The sequence below is a fragment of the Canis lupus genome, chromosome 20, assembly GCF_003254725.2.
Source record: "Canis lupus dingo isolate Sandy chromosome 20, ASM325472v2, whole genome shotgun sequence".
Taxonomy (NCBI): domain Eukaryota; kingdom Metazoa; phylum Chordata; class Mammalia; order Carnivora; family Canidae; genus Canis; species Canis lupus.
In genome coordinates this window covers 52313365-52330225 of record NC_064262.1, presented here as the reverse complement: position 1 = coordinate 52330225, position 16861 = coordinate 52313365, and the positions used below count along the sequence as shown (strand labels likewise).

The 16861-nt window shown below is 48.4% G+C and overlaps 1 protein-coding gene across 3 annotated transcripts in view; it reads left to right on the top strand.

Annotated features, from left to right (window-relative positions):
- Positions 1-15803, top strand: part of INSR (insulin receptor) — a 135100-nt gene extending 119297 nt beyond the window's left edge. For all 3 annotated transcript variants that reach the window (XM_025457385.3, XM_025457383.3, XM_025457387.3), the window contains 8 exons: positions 297-399; positions 1872-1939; positions 3626-3870; positions 5541-5651; positions 5755-5914; positions 7510-7639; positions 7977-8111; positions 10686-15803. In XM_025457385.3, coding sequence (XP_025313170.2) covers positions 297-399; positions 1872-1939; positions 3626-3870; positions 5541-5651; positions 5755-5914; positions 7510-7639; positions 7977-8111; positions 10686-11040 — 1307 coding nt within the window. In that variant the 3' untranslated portion in view covers positions 11041-15803. The remainder of the gene's footprint in view (positions 1-296; positions 400-1871; positions 1940-3625; positions 3871-5540; positions 5652-5754; positions 5915-7509; positions 7640-7976; positions 8112-10685) is intronic.
- Positions 15804-16861: the final 1058 nt, after the last annotated feature.

Genomic DNA, 16861 nt, shown 5'->3' with positions numbered 1-16861 from the left:
GCACCCTGCCAAGTGTGGGGACTTGGATGATGGCCTGGGCTATGTGTCTGTGAAGCTGGCCCTGTGGGGTATGGGGGGAGAAGACTGACAGTGGGCAGTGGTCTGGGGGTCAGGGCCTCTGGGAGCCAGCCGGTGTTTCAGGACTGCTGGAAAAGAAGAGTTGGGGAGACCAGCAGAGAGGCTCGGGGACAAGAGAAGGGGCAGGTGCGTGTGGCTCCCACCATTATAGGCATAGGTGTGATTTGTGATATGAACACATTTTGATGCGAACCATATATTTTCTTATTCCATTTCAGTAGATGTCCCATCGAATATTGCAAAAATTATCATCGGCCCCCTCATCTTTGTCTTTCTCTTCAGTGTTGTGATTGGAAGTATTTACCTGTTCCTGAGAAAGAGGTGGGTACGGTGGTGCACTGGTAAATGGTGAAAGACTGGCTCTCCAGAAAAGAAAGTATGCCTAGATACAGAGAGAGCTATAGCTAAGCTCATTATAAATTTTGCTGACCCCCTCCCCCCAAAATGTTGCTGACACGAGGGATATAGATAGCACACAACGTACAGGTAATGATCATAATACAGTACATAGGGCTCTTTATCATAAATTCCCTCTAGTTGGTTGATTCTCCCCACATGTTTTGGTTGATTTTCTTCCCCTCCCCGAACCTTTGTATCTACCAGTCCACCTATGGCTGCAGGTGATGAATGAGTGTAATTCCAACCTGAATGTTGATTGATGTCTTATTTTCATTAAAGAGTAAGGGAAAAATGAACTAAGATGTGTAGGTTCATCAATAGAGAGGTGACTTCACTCAATCAAGGAGTAACTCTTAAATGCCAGAGGAACATTTTCTCAAAAATTTTTTGCCATTTGCAACATCGTGGCTACGGAGATGACATGCTTTCTTTTTTTAAGATTATTTCTTTGAGGGAGAGAGAGAGAGCAAGCAGGAGGAGGGGCAGAGGGAGAGGGGGAGAGAATCCCAAGCAGACTCCATGCTCAGCAGGGAGCCCAACGCAGGGCTCGATCCTAGGATCCCGAGATCATAACCAGCCTCTTGGGACGCCTGGGTGGCTCAGTGGTTGAGTGTCTGCCTTTAGCTCAGGTCATGATCCTGAGGTCCTAGGATCGAGTCCCACATCGGACTCCCTGCAGAGAGCCTGCTTCTCCCTCTGCTTGTGTTCCTGCCTTTCTCTGTGTGTCTCTAATAAATAAATAAATAAAATCTTAAAAAAAAAAAGAGTCAGCTGCTTAATTGACTGAGCCCCCAGGAGCCCTGAAATGACACACTTTTATGCTTATTCTGCATTGTCAACATTTTTTTGCCATCATTTCCTCAAGCCTGGATAGACAACAGAATGATAGATGGAGTCTTGGTTTGTAGCTTCCTGTTTCTTTCTGTGATGTAAATATCACCACTGTGGCCAGTTTCAAGCTACAGACATGACACTGATGGTAGTAAGAAGTAACATGATAATTAGGAAGTGGTGAGTTTTGCTTTTAATGTCATTTTATTTAATTATAAGCCGATATCATGTAATTTTGGACGATGGCTGTATTCAAAGCCTGCTCTCAAACTTCCTGAAAATTTAGCAGTTGTTTCTCATGAGCTGGGATGAGAACAGTAAAGGGTGAGTGGCCTTTAGGTGTTATATGGGCAACCGTAAGTTATGGTTTGTGGTCCTATGTTGATGCACGGAAGTAGCCATGTGATGGGCTCCCACTCCTAACACCCTGGACCATATCCAGGATCACATGGATGCTCCTGGTAAGGGTTGCTGTTTGCACTGAGGAGCCTATATTCCCCCTGCGAGTGACCCAGAGTCCTGTGAGAATATCAAGCTGGGATGTCCTCCTTGTTCTCCTCCAGGCAGCCGGATGGGCCACTGGGACCGCTGTATGCTTCTTCAAACCCTGAGTACCTCAGTGCCAGTGATGGTGAGTACCATCCCCTTACCCCTCGGTGGCCAGAATCCTGCCTTTTGGGCTCCTTGGCCATCACTGTCAAGTGGAGTCAGGGGTTGACACCCGGGGAGGCTGACACAAGCTCTCTTGTTCACTTGAGCTTGCAGACCTGCCCCTTGCAGACCGCCTTACTCTGAGCAGCCAAGCACCTGGTGTATGGCTGGGCTGGTCTAGCTGGTCTGGGACCCGTGAACTGGGCTGAGAATCTGGTGTCTCAGCTGTAGGAGTGTGGATCCTGGGACCTGTGCCAGGGACGGTGCCGAGGGTCAGAGTCAGAGAGCCATGTATGGACTTGCCATCCAGGCTGGCCAATGGGAGTCGGAAGCCAAAATGAGAGACGGGAGATGAGGGGTGGGGAGGACAAGAATGAAGGGTAAGATGGGGCAGACAGGGGACCATGTGGATGCCGGGGACACACCTGCTGCTAGCAGGAGCCAAACACAGATGTGACGCTGATGCTGGTGGTGGGAGTATAGGACCGACTCAATTTCCCTTGATTGTACCAAAGGGCATTGAGCAGCCCCTAGAGGTAAGGCTTGGTTGTTCCTTCAGCGGAGAAAGCACATGCCACGTTATGTTTCCAAAGTACTTCATGCAGCCAAAAAAAAAATAAAAAAGTGACTTTTGAGGCATGGGCACTGTTGCCTGGTAGGACACTGCTGTGGGATACAGAGGTGATGTTTTTAAGGATACCCAGGATTTGTTTTGATCAGGTCTGATAAGGCATGGGGCACCACACAGGGAAGCCCCGGGGTCAGGCAGGAGGCAGAGGGAGTGTGGGAGAAGGTGGATGAGCATCTTCATTGTGGTCTCCTCAGGAGGGCAAGGCAAGGCAGGGTGAGATCGAGGACTGGCTATTTTGAATGATCTCAGTGGGTTCTGGGGTGTACAGGCTGGTCCTTGGTTGACCAGCCCTGTCTTCAAATACAGTCGCATTCTGAGCTACCAGGGTTAGGACTTCAACATAAATATTTTTGGGGGGAACACACAATTTAGCCCCCCTTTGGAAGAAGGCAGGAACCATTTTGGCTTTTCTTATGAGGCCTTTGTGCATTCGTCTGCAAATTGTTGGCCGTGTAACAAACCACCCCAGAGTTAGTGGCTTAAAACAGCCGGCATCTATTAGCTCACCATTTGGTGGGTCCGCCACCTGGGATCTGCTCAGCGGGGCCAATTTTTTGGTCTCGCCGGGGCTCGTTCACATGGCTGCAGGCTGCCTGCCGACCCATCAGCTGGTGCTGGGTGGTCTTGCATGGCCTCCGTCACATGTCCAGCGGTTGGCAGGCTGGGTGGCCTCCCATCCCCTTGGCGCTTTACAGAAACGACAGCCTGAGATGGGAAGTAGGGTCGTTCGGTGGCTGGGCTCTGAGATCAGAACGAAAGGATGAGGAGGCAGGCTCAGCTCGGCACTTCCTGGCGGGGACCCTGGATGGGTTGTGGCTCCTTCCCAAGCCTTGGCTGTCCCCTCCGAGAAGGGGGCAGCCCCACACCTGTCCTGTCCTTGGCTCTGTGCCCAGTGCCCGGCACAGGTCCTGGACCACAGAAGTCACTTAGTAGACATTTGCTGGGGGAGGGTGGTTTGGGGGGCTCAGGTGGGAGGCAGCTGGGGGTCCCTCCAGCGGGTCGGCCGAGGATGCTGCGTAGATAAATGAGGAGCAGTGTTTCCATGTTCTGTGTATGTGCCGGACGAGTGGGAGGTGCCGCGGGAGAAGATCACCCTCCTGCGCGAGCTGGGGCAAGGCTCCTTCGGCATGGTGTACGAGGGCAACGCCAGGGACATCGTCAAGGGTGAGCCCGAGACCCGCGTGGCCGTCAAGACCGTCAACGAGTCCGCCAGCCTGCGAGAGAGGATCGAGTTTCTCAATGAGGCATCAGTCATGAAGGGCTTCACCTGTCACCACGTGGTGAGTCCTGCATTTGCCCTGGAAGCGGCCAGAGGCCTCCTTCCGTGCACGCTCCCTGTCCCACATCTTCCGTCCCCCCTCTTCTGACTGCACAGTGCAGGAGGACACCAGCCTGCCACCGGCCTGGCCCCTGCTCTGCCAAGCATCCTAAAGGTGTGGGGGCCGGTGCCTACCTTCTCCCTTGTCTCATTTTTTTTTTAGAGATTTTATTTATTTATTCATAGAGACACAGAGAGATTGGCAGAGACACAGGCAGAGGGAGAAGCAGGCTCCCTGCGGGGAGCCCGATGTGGGACTCGAACTCAGGACCCCAGGATCATGCCTGAGCTGAAGGCAGATGCTCAACCCCTGAGCCACCCAGATGCCCCCTTTGTCCTTCTCTAATCCCATCCTCTCCCACCTTGCCCAGAACCAGACTCATTCCATTGCTCTCCAGAATCTTTTGTGTCTTCCCTCTTCCTGGGCCCCCTTGTAACCCTTAAACATGAGGTGAACCACCTCATGTGTTTTTTTTTGTTGTTGTTCAATTTGCTCAGAATTTTATTAGGATTAGGTTCACAAGGAACAAGGAGGGGCTTCTGGGGGAGGGGGACAGGAATACTGCAATGACAAGTGGCCTTGCATAGATATCAAGGCTGGCTGGCGGGCTTGCGGGCTTGCGGGCACAGCGTGGGGGAGGGAGCGAGGGATGGAGGGAAAGAGAGGCTTGGGAGAACAGGGTGGCAGCAGAGCCCCCCAAGGCCACAGCGGCCCTCCCCACCTCATGTGGTTCACCTCATCCCCCCCAAGTCAGCACAGCCTCTTCATGCTCTTCTGTACCCATGGCGGTCCCATTGCTTCTCCATGAGCCTTGAGCCTTGTGTCCTTTCTTCCTCACCGTGTGTTGTTAAATGGGGTCCGCCCCATGCTAAGGCCCATTCTCATCTCTTGGATGCAGCAGATTCCTGCCCTTGTGGAGCTTCCTGTACAGCCGTGGAGTCCGACTGTAAACCCATGGGTTCCTTATGGAGGATGTTAGGAGTCAATGCTGTGGTGTGGCAGGATGTAACAGCAGAGCAGAGTCAGGGGGCTGGGAATGTGGGGGTGGGGAAGGTGTTTTAAGGATGGAGGGATCGAGGGGCGCGGGCGCCTGGGTGGCTTAGGGGTTGAGTGTCTGCCTTTGGCTCAGGTCATGATCCTGAGGTCCTAGGATCGAGTCCCACATCAGGTTCCTTGCAAGGAACCTGCTTTTCCCTCTGCCTATGTCTCTGCCTTTCTCTCCACATCTCTCATGAATAAATAAATAAAATCTTAAAAAAAAAAAAAAGGATGGAGGGATTGAGCTATATGGACATGTTGGGGACCAGAGAGTCAGGCAGAGGGAAGAGCAGGTGCAAAGCCTTGGAGGTGGGGACATGCCTTATGTGCTCAGGGACACCAAGGAGCTCTCTAAGGGGCCGCCTCAGAGTGTTGCTGTCTGCTCCTCCCCCCACCCCAGACCAAGAGTCCAGAATCCCTCCTCCCTCCCCCGTCCCAGCAAGGCATTGACCCTGGCATTTGAGCCGGACAGACCAGGGCCCCCCACATGGGGTGCCGTGTGCAACACAGACGTCAGACGGGGGAGACCTTGGTGGGTGGAAACCTTCCCCCAGGCCCTCACCCAAGATGACCCCCCCGTGCTTGCCTCACAGGTCCGCCTCCTGGGGGTGGTGTCCAAAGGCCAACCGACGCTGGTGGTGATGGAGCTGATGGCTCATGGAGACCTGAAGAGCTACCTCCGCTCCCTGCGGCCGGAGGCTGAGGTGAGCTGGCCCTGGGGACCCAGCAGGGCTCCGCCCCCCCCCCCCCCCCCCACTGGCGACGGGCACCCGAGACCCTGAACCCAACCCTGTGTTTTGACTTTAGAATAACCCCGGCCGCCCTCCGCCTACCCTGCAAGAGATGATTCAGATGGCGGCGGAGATCGCCGACGGGATGGCCTACCTGAACGCCAAGAAGTTTGTGCACCGGGATCTAGCAGCCCGAAACTGCATGGTTGCCCACGATTTCACTGTCAAAATTGGAGGTTTGTCTGGCCTTCTGCTTTGAAGCATGTGGCCCAGGCCAGGTTCGATTTCGGAAGGGGTTGTCTGACCCAAGCAGCTCAGCTTTTTCCAGTAGTGCAGAGCGGGCCCCTGGTCCTCACACTGTAGTTTAATTGCATTTGCACGTGGGCATGCGTGTTTACTGCTCTGCATAACTGTGTTCCCCGTCAGTGGAAGCCACCACTCTAGGAGCCCATAGATGTGACTGGCGATGGATAAGTCGCCACAATTTTCCTGCCCTCATGCAGGAGGTGCTCTTTATCTGCATCCCCCAGCCCCTGGGTAGCCCCTGGCCACCTGTGGCCATTTACATTTAAGGTAACTTAAATTAAATAGAATTGGAAATGTGTTCCTTGGCTGCACTGGCCACATTTCAAGCGCTCAGTCGCCACCTTGAGCCTGCTGGCTGCCATATCGGGCCATGTAAATGTAGACCGTGTTCATCATCATCACAGAACGTTCCACTGGACAGGGCCATTCAAGGGTGAATAGTAACATAGAGCTTGTATAAACAAGATAAGGAAGGCTGGGAAAGGAGTCCTGAAGGGAACACAGAGTTCCTTCGTAGAGAGGAGACACCTCTCTCTGCAGGGAGGCAGGCTTTGGGCCAAAACTTGTAGGATGAGTTGACCTGAATGACAGCATGCCAGGGGGCACTCCAGCATATGCCAAGGCCTGAGGCCAGAAGGATGGTTGATGTGGGGTGAATTTAGAGGAACGTGGAGGAGAACAGACCAGAATGAGATGTGAGGTTAGGGAGAGAGGCAGGAGGCAGACCTGGAAGGGCCTTATTAGTCAATTAGTCACCGAGGTATCATCCCAAGGAGCCAGTAGGAAGCTAGAAGTGATGTGATCCTATTTATGACCCCAAAACGACATTATCAGCAAGGGAAGCCAGAAGTGGTGGCATCCTCCTTATAATCCCCAAAGACCTCTTCCCTTAGCCATGGGAAACAAGAAATAGTATGATCCTGTAGCTTCTCTTGTGCAGTGGACTGTCCGGGTCAGGATGGGGGGAAGGTCCTGCAGGTGAAACTGGCAGTGAGCCTGGGGCGGGGCTGGAGTGATGGAGAGGAAGAGTTGGATTAGAGCAGGATGTGGAAGAAGAGTGGGTAGGACGCGCTGCTGTTGTAGATGTGGGTATGAGGAGAGAGGTCAAAAGGGGACCCAATCCTGGGTTTTAAGCTGGGCATCTGGGTGGTGGGGGGCCCATACCTAGCAGAGAAGAGCATGTTGGCTGCAGAGACCCAAAACTTCGGTTTGGGATAACTGCAAGGTCATGGGTGGGAAGGAAGTATTGCTGAGAATGGGATTCCCAGGCTGTGGGCCAGAATGTTGCTTCTTGGCCACTTGGTGCTTCCTTATCCTTCCCCTTACCTGGTGGTCCACTCTCTCCCTCTATTTCCCCATGAGTACCCTCAGAATCCATTCTCACTGGACTTGACCGCCACCTAGGTGAGCATACACCTGGGGCAGGTGAGCCCATCTGAAGGTTCTCCAAGGCATGGGGCAGTAAATATGGAGACACCTGGACTGTAGGCTAAGGGTTAAGACCATGTGAATCATTTGTTGTCAGACTTTGGGATGACCAGAGACATCTATGAGACGGATTACTATCGGAAAGGAGGCAAGGGTCTGCTCCCCGTGCGGTGGATGGCACCGGAGTCCCTGAAGGACGGGGTCTTTACCACTTCTTCTGACATGTGGTGAGTTGTGCATGGATTGGCGGACAGAATGCTGGGCTTGAATACCAGGTCCTCCCACCAGTGTGACCGGCAAGAGGGGGCCAGTTAAAACCCGCCTTCCTTCCTCATAGGCTCTTGATCCGGGAAGTGAAGGGGATGTCCTGTCTGAGGACCCTTGCACGGCTACTTGTGATCCGATTGACACTAATATAGGCATTTCTGAATGCAGCATGAATTGTTTAATTAACTGGCCAACCGCGTTCTAGGAAACCAAGAAAGGGGGCATGTGTTTGTGTGTGTGTGTGCGTGCGTGTGCTCTAATGGCTTTTTTGTTACTACTTTCAACTGTCGTTGGCAGGTCCTTTGGCGTGGTCCTTTGGGAAATCACCAGCTTGGCAGAGCAGCCTTACCAAGGCCTGTCTAATGAACAGGTGTTGAAATTTGTCATGGACGGAGGGTATCTGGATCAACCCGACAATTGTCCAGAGAGAGTGTAAGTGTAGAAAGAGTGCAGTGCGCGGGCTCTTCATCAAAAAGGCATCACCCTTTGGTTTGTGTGTCTTACGTCTACACGTGAGCTGGTGTTAGCATGTTGTGTCTTCGCATGGACACTTTTTTGCACATCATACTACATATATGCACGTCACATCTTTACACGTGTGCTGTCTTGCATATCATGTCTGTGGAAGGCTATAAAGAAACCCCACAGCAGTGGTTACCACGGGAGAAGGCAACTGGGTGGCTGGGGTGGGATATTTCTGCTTAACTGTCGATCCTTTATATACTTTACATTTTGTCAGGGAATTCATATAATCTGACATATCAATTATATCTCAACAGAATTGGGGAAAAAAATCATAAGCATAAACATTAGAATTATTTTTTGGTCAGGGAGATGTGTTACCTATCTCCCCACTCCCCCAATTTTTGTTGTAAATTTTAGTCATAGAAAAAACAATTTTTTTTGTTATAGGACCAAGACACACAAACAGGCCATTAAACACTTCCAGACTTGTCCAGTCTTACTAATAGTCTGATAAACATAAAGTAAAATGAAGGAAAATACTATCTTCCTAAATTAGCAAAAAAAGGGAAGGAAGAACAAAAGAAAAGAGAGCTTTAATACTCTGTGCTGGCAGTGGTTTGGCTAGATAATCCTTCTTATCCCCCTGTTGTTAATAGCTGCTCAGAGCAATGTTATTTTAAAATTGTATTTATTTATTTGAGAGAGCGAGAACACATGATCAGGGGCAGAGGCAGAGGGAGAAGCAGACTCCCTGCCAAATAGGGAGCCCGACATGGGGCTCGATCCCAGGACCCTGAGATCACAACCTGAGCTGAAGGCAGACACTTAACTGGCTGAGCCACCAGGTGCCCCTAGAGCAATATTATTTAAAGTCTCAAAAAGATTGAAGTGATCTAAATACCCAGCAACAGGAGAACTGCCAAGTAAATTTATAAATTAAAATGATGTAGCAATTGAAATTTTAAATGATGCTTATAAAAATATTTTACAACTTGGTGGATAAGCCTATGTTAAAATGTTAAGTGTAAAAAGTGTGCATCTATTGTTTCCAAATGTCTCCAGATAGAAAAGGCAAGAGGTGAGATCTGTAGAAGAGTTGAGTGCAAACTAAATTTTCTTCATGTTTTGGTTCTACGAGATTGTTTGCATATAATGTCCTTTATCAATGTTTCTTAAGAAAAAAGTTTCCTCTCCTGGAAAATTCAGGGGGAAAGACCATTTGGAGGCTTCATCCCCCAAAGAATAAGACTGTTAATTTAGAAAACTCGTTTGGAAGGGGACCTCATAGGAAAAAGTATGAAGCAGAGTTATTTAGAAACTCTGAGCAGTTATTTCTAAATGTTGCTTCTTGAAAGTCCTTTCCTAGCCATGAGCAGCTGCCTGTAGTTTCAGGACCAGGGAAATGAAGTAGGCCCTAGGGCAGGGGTCCATAAATTTTCTTTTTTCTTTTTATTTATTTGACAGAGAGCCAGAGAGCACAAGCGGCAGGAAGGGGCAGAGGGAGAAGGAGAGGCAGACTCAACACAGTTGAGCAGGGAGCCTGATGTGGGGCTCGATCCCAGGACCCTGAGATCATGACCTGAGCCAAAGGCAGATGCTTAATTGACTGAGACACCCAGGCATCCCCACAAACTTTCTTTAAAGGGCCATATTATAAATATTTCCAGCCTTGTGGGCCATGTGGCTCTCAGTTGCAGTGATGCAACTCTGCAGTGTAGAATGAAGATGGCCATGAACAGTACATAAATGAATAGGTGTGGCTGTGTGCCAATAAAACTTTATTTACAAAAACACTTCAGGGAGCCAGATTTGGTCCACGGGTGGGAAATTTGCCAAACCCTGCCTTAGAAGTTACAGTGGGAGAGGAAGCGGTAAAATAGAAATCCCAAGCCCCCAGCACCTGTACTGTGTGCTCTTGTAACCCCTGGCCAGCACCCTGGAAGTCACGAGTGCTAGACCTGCAGGATGGCTGCTCAGAGAACATGGTTCGCTAGGTTCAGTCCACTTAGCTGCCCCATCAAGCCTCAAGCATCTCAACCCTGAAGGATCTTGGACCCTAGAAAGAGTGCTCATTGGCACAGGGAAGCCTTTCAACAGCCCCAGTAGGTATTAAGTTTTATGAAATGCACCAAATGGGGATGGCTGGGTGGCTCAGTGGTTGAGTGTCTGCCTTTGGCTCAGGTAGTGATCAAGTCCCTGGGATCCCTGGATCGAGTCCCCACATTGGGCTCCCTGCATGAAGCCTGCTTCTCCCTCTGCCTGTGTTTCCGCCTCTCTCTCTGTGTCTCTCATGAATAAATAAAATATATTAAAAAAAAAAACTAGAAAAAAAGAGAAAAACATGTGGCTGCATCAAGAGGGGCCCTTCCTGATCTCATCTGGGAAATCCTGTTTCTGTCTTGCCCGTTGCTTGCGCTGGTGGCCGCCTTCTGATATTGGCACTTGTCATCATGGGTGTGGGACACAGAGGACAGGGTTGGGGTGGGGACTGCTTGGCCGGATGCCCCGGGGCCATTCCTGACTTGTCCCTCTGTCCTGCAGCACTGACCTGATGCGCATGTGCTGGCAGTTCAATCCCAAGATGCGGCCCACCTTCCTGGAGATTGTCGACCTGCTCAAGGATGATCTGCACCCCAGCTTTCCAGAAGTTTCCTTCTTCCACAGCGAGGAGAACAAGGCACCCGAGAGCGAGGAGTTGGAGATGGAGTTTGAGGACATGGAGAGTGTCCCCCTGGATCGGGCCTCACACTCTCAGAGGGAGGAGGCCGGGGGCCGGGATGCAGGGTCCTCGCTGGGCCTAAAGCGGAGCTACGAGGAGCACATCCCCTACACTCACATGAACGGGGGCAAGAAAAATGGACGGATTCTGACTCTGCCAAGGTCGAATCCTTCCTAACAGCGCCTGTCTTGGGGGAGGGGATCCCGTCTTCAATTTCCTCTGCTTTGAAGGCCTCCAGAAAACTCAGGATTCTCATACGAATCTGCCACAGTGTCAAACGGAGCTCAGAGATCATTACTATCCATTGCTGTTCATCTATGACTTAAAAACACATTTGTTTGCCAATTTGACTAGCTGTCGGAGAATTTAACTGTGACCCTGGAAGAGAAGGGGTTTCCTTGGCTGCTGTCCTTGTAGACAACTGAGGTTTTAAGCCAGGATGTTACTTTTTTTTTTTTTTTTTTTTTTTTAGTAGATTGAAAGCAAGCACCTGTTTTTACAAATCTCTTTTTTCTTTCCTTTTTTTTCTTTTTTCCTGGTATCTGAGCTACAGTATAAAGCATAAAACTTGTTTGTGGAACAAAAGTTTGAAAGAAAGAAAAAAAAAAGCCAACCCTGTTCCAGTAGAATTTCAGGCTTTACAGAGCGGGCTTTGGGAAGGTTTTTCTCATCCAGGCTGAAGGATTTTTTTTTTTTCTTCACAAAAATCAGTTCCTCAAATTGACCAATAGCTGCTGCTTTTATACTTTTGATAAGGATCTGCAGTCCCAGCGTGTGGCTCACGTGTGTCTGTGTGTATATGTGTGTGTGTATGTCCAGGCTAGACATGGCTGGTGTGTGTGTGTATGTGCACACAGTCATGCGTGTGCAAAGTGTTCATGCCGAGTTGATGCTTTGGGGGTCGGCTCATGAAGGTTCTGTTCTTCTCGAGCTCCTGATCCTCCCATCTCCTTCCTTTTTATTTACTGGGAGACTGTGCCCTCCACAGATTCTTCTGCCCCAAGCCTAGTCTCAGGAGTCTTTTCTCCCTTAACTTTGGTGAAAAATGTTTTCCGGGAGCCAAGGGAGTAGTTTGGAGTGATAGTGGATCTTTTCAAGACCAAACAAAGCTAGGACATAAAAAAAGAAAAAAAAGAAAAAAAAAAAAAAGAACTGAGATGATTAAAAGTTTTGAGAATATATTGTAACATATTTAATTTTTTAAAACTCTCCAACGTCAGCCTCATAAGTTATTACCCTGGTTCCTGGGGTGGGGGGAGGGCTTGTGGATTGGTCTGCCTGTGTGCAGAGGGGGTGCGAGGCACCAGTGGCTGATTTGTTTGGTCTTAAAGGCATCCACTTTTCTGGGAATAAAGCCACATTAGCTGCTGACCCTTTTGGACGTGATGAGGCCATGCTGAGGGTGTGGGCCATTGGGTTTGGTGGATGGTTTGATTTCTGCTTGGGTAAGCCGATAGCCACCTGGAACTGAGTCCTGCCTTCAGACATACTTGTGGCTCTTGGATCTGTTGGTTCCTTGTGTGTACCTCGCACGCTTCCTCAACTGGGTGTGCACAGCCTACAATTATTGTGCAAACAACCGAATCAAATCCCAAAGTGCCACAGCCCAGATGGACTTTGAGAACACTAAGCAATATGAAGCGAGATGCACCTGTTGGTCCCCTTCACCCTCAGGGCATCCAACTGTCCTCAGAGTTGACCTCCCAGAAGCTGCTCTGTGCCCAGTGACCTCAGCTGGGCCAGATGTGGGGCCTGAGCAGAACTCTCAGGTGCTTATGATGTTGCAGTCCCCAAGAGAGTAGAGTCTGGAGGAGAAACTGCTAAGGACCTTCACGCCAATGAGAACTTCTGAATGGGCGTGAATCCAGTTTCTTCCCTTTGGGGGCAAGAATCACAGCTGCTCAAATAAAGAACATGGTGAACTCATTACTTTGGTTCATCAAAATCATCACCCACGGGTTATCCCTGAGAGCATTTTCTCATGAGTTTTTGATTGCTTCCTTCTCCTCTTCTCTTAAAAGTTGTGGGCTTAAGAACAGGATAGAGACAATGGCGACCTCTGAACCTTCTTGATTAAGAACACAGGTAGACATAAATCCCAATTGCCTATTACTCTCTTATTTATATGATTTGAGAAATTACAGCACGTGAAATATTTCTGGGGAGCCTCAATGATTGGGTACAAGGAACAAGAGTACAGAAATTATTTTCGCCAAATTTATTTTGTACATATAAGAGGGTCTGTACGTAAATTAAAAACATGTAGATCTAGGTATTTTGTTCTTTTCATAGTAAATTTGTAGTGGCCGTATACGACACTAGCAACAATTTTCACATTTTTCTAATTCAGAAAGGTTTTCTTATATTAGGGGAAAATTATTTATTTTAATATATAAAAAAATCACTGTAAAAATCACTTTCGTAAAAAAATGGAGTGCATGTAAATTTTTATCAAAAGAAAAATAAACAGGTGAATGTGGGGTAATGATTTTTTTTTTCCAGCACAGTCTACCTCAGTGTATCATTAGGATGTGGTTCAATAATGGACATCTTTGAGACTTCAGAATTCTGCCTGGATCCAATCTGAATCAGGGAAAATCTGTATCAGCTGATTCCAAATGCCAGGGACCAGTAAGAATTTTGAGGGAGGGAGTTGGGATAAAGTGTGGCTTTCGTGTGAGCATTGATCTTTTTTCTGGCTGATAGTCTTCTCTGAATTCAATCCCCCTCCACTTTGTTTTGATCCTCCATCCATTGACACCATGCTCCCAAACATGAGCAAAATTTCAGGCCATCATGATGTATCTGATGTGTGCAGTGCCCAGGCCTGAGCTACTTTCCTTTGGTGAGGAGAGGATACTCCATCTCCTGCTGGGGAAAAAAGAGGCTGTGGTGCAAAGCCAGCATCCCTACTGTCTCACTGCATCCCCCTGAAGTGAGGACAGAGGTGCCCTGGGCTCTCCATGGCTTGTTCCTATTCCTTTTAAGCTCAGATGCTTTTTGGGAGTGGAATGACGAATTGCACTGGTGGGCACCTCACACACAAACATCTGATGTAGCATTTCTATTCTCTAAGTGGAAAGGGGAATGTTAAGAAACTCCAATCCAAAACCCACTAGCATGCTGGGTATGTTTTTTAGCAACAAAACCTTGGACCCCTGTGTTTGGTTGACTTCAGGCCAATGCTTGTTTGAACTTGTGGGGCTTTGAGAACCCATGTGTAAGCTTGGGAAGGACCAGCAGGGCTGTTGTCATACTTGCCAGACCTCACTGCCCCTTGTCATACTTTCAGACACTGCCCCCACAGACTTACTTACCTTTCTGCACTTACCCTGGGGGGGGTGGGTAGAGGAGAGAGCTGGGCCCACTTGCACAAATGGGATTTCATCTATTTTCCTTAGCCGCCTCTACTACTGCAGTGAGAAGAGCAAGCAGCCATTGGGTCCCAAGCCTTTTTCATCACATAATGTTGACTAACAATGACTTTGGTCCTGGAAAGTCATGGCTGCCCTGGGGAGGGGGTTTGCAGTGATGGGATGTACTGGGGGGACTTATAGTGATGAGCTGTAAAAAAGGCAACAGCCAGCTTAGGTTGACACTTTTTTGTTGTTTGCTTTTAAAGATGTCTCATTATTATTAAAACTATTTTCATTAATGTGGCCTAATCCACATAGTAATTTCTTCTTCCGGGAGGAGAATAGCAAGCACATTACTTTCTCCCAGGACCAGTGATGTCAAACACACTTCTGGAAATGTTTGTATTCTGGGAGCTATCCTTGGTGCTTTCCTGTTACTCAAGCTAGTAGGGAGAAATGCTGCTGGTTCTCTTGGAGAGATGTTGAGCACAAGGGAGAAAGTATGGGAATTGATGCAAGGGTCTGCACATGCAATCCTGGGACTGTCGGAGACTGCTGCCAATTGATGGACAAATCTTCCATTCTCTCCCACCAGAGCAATCTGCCATAAAACGTGCTTGTTGGGTTGAGAGGTGTTCATTTGTAGCTGTCAAAACAGTGGTCAGTGGGCAGCACTGCCTTCAGAGCATGGTCCATGCTAGTCATCTGGGTAGGTGATGGATGTGCTGTAGTCCCAGGTACAATCGCTTTTCTACTTCACGGTGAGTGAAAGTTTGGTGTTAAATGTCTTTTGGATACCACTTGGCGAGTCCCTGACACCTCAGGCTCTTCAGAATTATGATTTTGTTGGGGATAGGGAACAGGGAAATGCTGATTGTATATAAACGGTACATGTAGAATGGTGTCCCTTCAGAGAGCCTTCCAGAATGTTCTTTAGACTATTGCTTTACACCAGAGGTGAAGTTGAAATGGAAAGAACAAATGCTGATTTGTTCCTGTGTTTGAAAGAATGTGATGGACTTTCAGGGGCTATAGCTAAAAGTGAATGTTTCCTTAGGGGTCCCCCAGAAGCAGAGGGAAACATTGACTTTTTGAGCTCACTGTCAACTCATACCAGTTAGGGTCCAGAACCAATCTCCAGCCAAATACTTATTTGGATATAGGCCCTAAAAGTCCTTCTTAAAAACCAGATCATGAATCTGAGGCTCTTGGTTCCCTTTGAGAAGGAAGGAACAACTTCCAAGATAAGTGTGCATCTATGCACACATTCAGGAATGGCTTGCTTGTTTAGTCTTTCTACTTTGTGTGCCTGGGGGGTCTTGGCCCTGCATGTCAGCAGCAGACACTTCCCATCTGCTGTCAGCTGCACAGGATCAAATGTGCCTCGGCTTATGTGGAAAACAGCTCAGAAACACAAAACCCACCAAAAGCTCAAATATTTTTTCAATGTTTTCCTACAAGAGCCAAGTAGCACCATGTACAGAATATGCCTTTTTTTTTTGGAAATATTGAAATTGCTCTGCATGTAAAATATGGGATAATTACCTGTTTATATGAAAATTCTGAATAAATTATCTGAGAATAGCCTTGTTTTTGCGTGATGTTCAAGCAAGGACCTGTGAACTGTGTGGGGTTGTGGCTATGGGTTGGGCTGTGTTAAGGGAAATCTAGAAGTTATGGGTATGTTTTAAGAAGGAACAAAACTATGGGTTCTACAGAACAATGAAGCAGGAGGTTAAATATTTTATAATCAGGGCTGATGATCTGGTACATACCTGTACAGTTGAACTGGTGGCTTAAATATTGAACTATTTACATACCATTTGGTAAGTAACCACTATCCATGATGCAAGCACTAAGGGGTTCACTGCAGAGTACAAGGGAATCTCCAGGATCTTACTCCATTCCACCATGCTGAAGACTTACATATTGAATACTTTTAATGTCATCCTGGCAACATGAACCTGACCCCAGGGTGGGTGGTCAGTGGGGGACCACAGATTGAAAGAATATTTTGAACAGCCTTGCACAAACTATACACAGAGTGCAGTGGGTAAGGAGATAGACTCCCTGCCTTCAGCTCCCTGTGCTTTGAATGAGTCACATGACTTCACATGTTAGTTGTTGCTGTGTAACAAATGTTCTCAAAACTTTGTGGCTTAAAACAGCAAACATTTCTTTCTCACAGTTCTGTGTGTTGGCTGGGTGGGTGTTCCGGTCACAGTCTCACCCCATCTATCCATCCATCCATCTAACCTGTCCACTCATCACCCATTTACCCATTCTTTCACACATTCATCTGTCCATCAGTCTGTCCATCTGTTTGCCCACCTACCTATCCATCCATCCATCTTCTTTGGGGAAATGCAAATAACCAAGTGTTCCCACATTGCTGATGGGAACATAAATGGTGCATAGGTACCATGGGGAAAAGTTTGAAAATGTTAAAACAGAGGTCTCAGCTGGGGGGTGCCTGGGTGGTACGGTCAGTTGAACGTCAGACTCTTGATTTTGGCTCAGGTCATGATCTCATGCATTGTGGGATTGAGACCCAAGATGGGGCTCCACACTCAGCAGGGAGTCTGCTTGAGGATTCTCTTCCTCTGCCCCTCCTCCTTCTCTAAAATAAATAAATAAATCTA